At 52.5% G+C, this 5,208-nt stretch overlaps 1 protein-coding gene across 2 annotated transcripts; it reads right to left on the bottom strand.

Moving 5' to 3' along the window:
* Nucleotides 1–2,154: 2,154 nt before the first annotated feature.
* EVX2 (even-skipped homeobox 2) lies at nucleotides 2,155–5,208 on the bottom strand. Of its 2 annotated transcripts, none has more exons than XM_032115158.1 (3): nucleotides 4,779–5,208; nucleotides 3,379–3,635; nucleotides 2,155–2,808 (listed from the first exon to the last, which is right to left on the bottom strand). In XM_032115158.1, exons 1-3 carry the CDS (start codon nucleotides 5,191–5,193, stop codon nucleotides 2,155–2,157), a joined length of 1,326 nt encoding a protein of 441 aa, XP_031971049.1. In that variant the 5' UTR covers nucleotides 5,194–5,208. The 2 variants fall into 2 exon arrangements, with proteins under 2 accessions (XP_031971049.1, XP_031971050.1); XM_032115159.1 differs by having other exon boundaries at nucleotides 4,770–5,193.

The following is a 5,208-nucleotide window of genomic DNA, read 5'->3' as shown; positions in this document are numbered from 1 at the left end:
TGCAGCCTCTTAAACAAATAATCTCGCTTTGATTTAAATAACATTTATTTTACATGACCAAACACAATAAATAACGTAATATACAAAGCTTTATAATTATTGCACATTTGTAAAATATTTTACAGTGAGTTCATACAGCCAGCCATATTTAAAGCACAAAGACTTTATTTACAGTTTCATATAATAACCAGGTCCAACGGACCTAACATAAAACAAATTTATGTTAATTTTACCAACCAGCGTCCTCATCGACCATTCAATAGACATATCTCTATATTTTGGAAAATGTAAACATTATTGCCAAAATCGTTGTATATACATCCCATACTTGTGTGATCATAACAAACCATTCCGATGATCGAAAAGGTTAAGCTGGTAAAAGAGTGCTACGTTTTGGTCTATTTTCTTTAGCATTAAATTATATTAATAAAAAATTTTAATGTAAACTCAGTGAACAACAGCTGGTATAATCAATATTTTTACATAAGTAGTCTTCCTATTTGTTCTTTACAAAACGAGAAATTTGTGGGTTTAGGTGTCTTCTACCATGCTTTAAAGTTCTCTATCCAGAAAATGTACATGTCTTGTTAGGAATCTGTTCCAGAAGCCTAGGGATGTTTCTTCTTCGCCCTTACCTACCCCCGCCCAAGAAATCTGTTCCACTGGACAAAAAAACCACCAACCTATGATTTATGTTCTCTGAACAAAACAGCATAGCATTTAAAAATAATTTCCTGAAAGTTCACTATTAGAATATGAAAAAATCCAGTGTCTTAAAAATAGAAGTATTTCAGGACACTTAATCGAAATACATAATAGAGGTTTTTACTTTTTTCTTTTTTCTTTTTTTTTTTCCTAAGAGTGTACGTGAGTGTGTGTGTATTCACAATCACACATGGCCTAAACAAGCAATAGCAAGTTAGATGAGGGCTTCAACTCTTCAGAAAAATCTCATTATGTGAAGAGTGAAGTGGCTCTGTAGGGAGCATTATGGAAATATCTGGGTTTGATTTAATGAGGCTCTTCACATTGGTGGAATATCAACTTAACAGAGAAAAGTCTACCCGGGGTGTCCAAGTTACCAAAATGAAAATTGGCAATTGAGATGATAAGAAAGTGGCTTTCTTGTGCGAAATCACTTCAGGTAAGAGAGATAACATTAAATAACATACATTCTATGCACCAAGAACAATGTTTTATGTACCAAGTCTCTTATCTGTCTCTTCTAATGACTTCCCTTAGCGGGTTGTTAGTACTTGACAGCAGGTCTCTGTGCGGGGAACTTTTTTCCAATTCCACATTCAAAGGAGGTCCATCAGAGAACATGATTGGCAATTTTCGTCATAATCTGCACATTATTAGCATCAAAATTGACATGGCAGTAACACTGGTGGTTTTTGATGTGCCTTTCTTCAAGTTCAAGGAAGTCCCTCCAGTAGCAGTGGTTTGGTATAGCAGGTCTCAGTTACCCAGTGGTGGCTTTTCAGAGGCAAAGACGCGATAGAGATGAGTGAGAAATAAATCCAAGAGCCGTTTTACCGAGAGAAGAAAAAGACGTCAAGAAAAATAATTAAATTTAGAAAAGTGTCTGGAAGGTAAATGCTTCAGGACAACAGCCTACACCTAGAGAGATTCAAGTATTTCCCAGATAGCGTGGATTATGGTAGTTAGAAAGCGTGATCTTAAAAAATGCCTCTCCCCATCCTGTCAGTGTCACACTTCCCGTTACTGGCCCGGACGCGGCTGCCTCATTAGCTACCGCTTGTTGTGTGGAAATACTCGAGACATTTTCCATTTACTCGAACTCGAACCGAAATAATAATTATTAAAAAAAAATTAAAAAAAAAAAAAAAAAAGGCCAGAAACACGTTCCCTTCCGCCGGCTGCCCCTCCCTGCGCCCGCCGGCCCGGTTGCCTGCACCCCGCAAAGCCCGGCAGCGCCCGGCAGCGAGCACCGCGGGGCCGCCTCCGCAGGGGCGCAGTGGGGCGCGGAGCGCCCTCCCCGCCGGTCCCGCGCCCCACGGCGGCGGGGCGGTCAGCAATAAAAAAATAGACAGAACTTTTTGGCCCAGTGCGGGGGCGCCCCCCGCCCCGACCACCCCCATCCCCCCGCGACTCCCTCTACAAAACAGCCCCGGACTCGGGCCGGGGTAGTTATCTTGTGAGCGGCGCCTCCTCCCGCTGGTCCGGCGAGGCGACCGCGGCCTTGCTGAGCACGGCGGCCGAGTAGGGCAGGAAGCCGCTCTCGGAGCGCTGCCCCGCCGCCGTGCAGGGGAAGTCGGCGGCCGCGCCGCCCCGCGAGCCCAGCGCCGAGGCCGCCGCCGCCGCCGCCGCCGCCGTCTGGCTGCTGTGGCAGCTGAGGCAGGAGCAGGGCGCCGAGCCCCCCGGCGGCCCCGAGCCCGCCGCCGCCGCTGCCGCCGCCGCCGCCGCCGCTGCCGCCGAGGCGGCCGCGCTGCTGTTGAGGCCGGCGGCGGCCGGCGTCTGGTAGAGACCGGGGTGTCGGAAACTGCAGAGCAGCTCCGGGCGGGAATAGGGGTGCGAGAGGGCGCGGAAAGTGTCCAGCGGGCGGATGGAGGTGGCGAAGGGCGCGGCGGCGGCCCCCGAGGCAGCGGCGGCAGCGGCGGCAGCCGTGACCCCGACGTGCGGGTAGTAGTGGAGCGGGACGTGGGAGTGGAAAGGGTAGGGCAGACTGCCCGTGGCCGCCGCGTGGGTCATCATGTAGGTGTAGAAGCTGGGGTCGGCCGGGTGGGGCCAGGACATGGCCAGGCGCTGCCTCTTGTCCTTCATCCGCCGGTTCTGGAACCACACCTGTGGGGACACAAGCACAGCGCGGCCTCAGCTCCGCTCCACACCGCGCCCCGCCGCACCCGTTCCGCCGCGGACACCAGCGGGCACCCACCGACATCTATTGCTAGGGCTTGTAGGCGACCCCTCTCCCGCCCGGAGCAATCTCCCGTGACCTTGCCCGAGGGGAGCGGTGGGTACGGCCCCCCCTCTACTCGAGGGGGACCCCTTCGATCCGAATAAACATTTTCCCGTCGAATCGTCCCCTCCTCCCCACGCAGGACTGTGTCTTCAGGGTACTGACGCTCCTTCCCCCTACGCTTATTCTCTCCCCTCTTCACTTTAGGAAATAGGCTAACGCGATAAAAACTGAAGAGGAAAATGAAAATAAAAATAACAGTAATAACAACAACTTTAAAAAGCAAATTTCAAGTGCTGGTTGCAGAAAAGCAAACGGGCAAGAGAGTCGCTCATAGCTGTGGGCCCTGCGAGTCCTCCAACCGGAGAGCCCTGCCGGCCGCGGCCCGGGGGACCCGGGTACCGCTGGGCTGCGCGGGGCAGCCGCGGCTCGGTTGGGTGCGGAACGCGGCGTACCTTGATGGTGGTCTCGGGGAGATTGAGGGCGGCGGCCAGCTCACAGCGCCGCGGCCGCGACACGTAGTTCTCGCGGTAGAACTCCTTCTCCAGGCGGGCGATCTGCTCTCGAGTGAAGGCGGTGCGGTACCGGCGCACCTGGTCGGCCCCCGCCGCCGAGCCGCCCAGCGCGCCGCCGCTGTGCAGGCTGCCGATGCCGGCGGCGGGGGCGGTGGCGGCGGCGGGGGCGCTGGGCGTCGGGCTGCTCTCCGCGTAGCCTGCGGGGCGAGGGCACGGTGGTGAGAGCGGGAGACTCGGTGGCCCCCCAGTCCTCCTGGCCAGGCCGGACCGGGCCCGCTACACCCGTGCTCAAGGCCAGCTGTCATTCTTACAAATCCCTGCTGCTAACAGAATCGATAAATTTGGATTTGGAGGTTGTTTGTTGGTTATTGGTTGGTTGGTTGGTTGGTTGGTTGGTTTGGGGTTTTTTAATCCTTCGTAACCGCTTTATTTTCAGATGGGGCGGGCTTGGAGACTGCAGGGCGGCCGAGCTCAGGGGAGAGTGGGCGAGGGCGCGGGCCGTAGCTCGGGGCCCGGCTCGGCGCTAGCCTGTTCCCCTTCGACTGCCGTTCTTTATTTTCATTTGAGACGTACAAAATAAAAGCAGCCATAAAAGCCTTTTTTTTTTTCCTCCAGGGTTACGTCGAGCATCCCTTCCTTTCTCTGGCACATTTGACAAAAAAGGCATGCACTGTGGCCCCTAGGAAATCCACCGTTCATCTGCCTCCACCTCCCAATAACCTCCAGCAATGATAACAACCACCGTCCATCACCGTGCCCCGCAAAGAACGGGGAAGGAGACGCGGCTGTTTCAAACCTCCTCTTACAAGCAGAGGAAAAGTGAACAATGCCAAATTACCCCGAGGTGGACACTGACAGCACGTTGCATATACACAGAGAAGGACACACACAGTCAAATGCGGGTAGTTTCCTCGCATTCCCCCCTCTCTCTCTCTAATTTAATCTATGTATATACACTCATATACAGCTCAAGAGACGCCGAGAGCTCCAAGAGAGCGGGGAAATACACGGACAAAGCTTTGCCTAAATATAGGTGGGTGGATATTTGTGCCCACATATATTCTGGATATATATCTACGTATCAATGGATTTGGGCATACACACACACACACGAAGGCACCGACACAGGAGCTGCCCGGACAGTGTATCTCAGCTATCAGGGTAGCGCAGTAATTGCAATAATATTTTACAGCCTGGAGCTCTGTCTTCGCAGAAGAGAGAGCGCCGATGCAGAGGCGAGCAACTTTGGCGGTGGCGGTGGGTTTCCTTTGGTTTTTAAAGCCGGTTGGCAAAGAGCGGGGCTTAGATGAAGATGATAAAGGAAGAGTTACCTTTGTTACTGTTTTCCTTCAGCTGGGAGGAAGTCAGGCTGGCCGGGGAGCGGAGCGCGGAGCAGCCCACCTCCACATCACTGTTCATATCTGCCTCTTGAGCAACTTCGGAATAAAGGCTGATTTTCTTCCTGCTTTCCGACGGCGGGATTTCGGAGGAGACAGTGCTTTCACTGCTCGGATGCTGGAGATTGAATAAAGTGTCTATTTCAAATTTGCCTTTGGCGGAGATGTCCCCTATAGCGCTGTGCAGGGAGGCGGCAGTCAGTCTCGGGCTGAGGCGACCACTGTGCGGAGAATTTTCAAGGGCCTCCAACACCGCATTTCCAGCTGAGTCTGACAAATTCGAGAGCCTTTTGCCAGCTGTAGGGCTGTGCAGCCCTCTCTCCATCAGGATCATCTCTTTTCTTATTCTTTCCATCATCTCAGCTTTATAAAA

Source organism: Corvus moneduloides, chromosome 7 (genome assembly GCF_009650955.1).
Source record: "Corvus moneduloides isolate bCorMon1 chromosome 7, bCorMon1.pri, whole genome shotgun sequence".
In the NCBI taxonomy this organism is placed as follows: Eukaryota; Metazoa; Chordata; class Aves; order Passeriformes; family Corvidae; genus Corvus; species Corvus moneduloides.
This window is presented reverse-complemented; position numbering and strand designations above follow the sequence as displayed.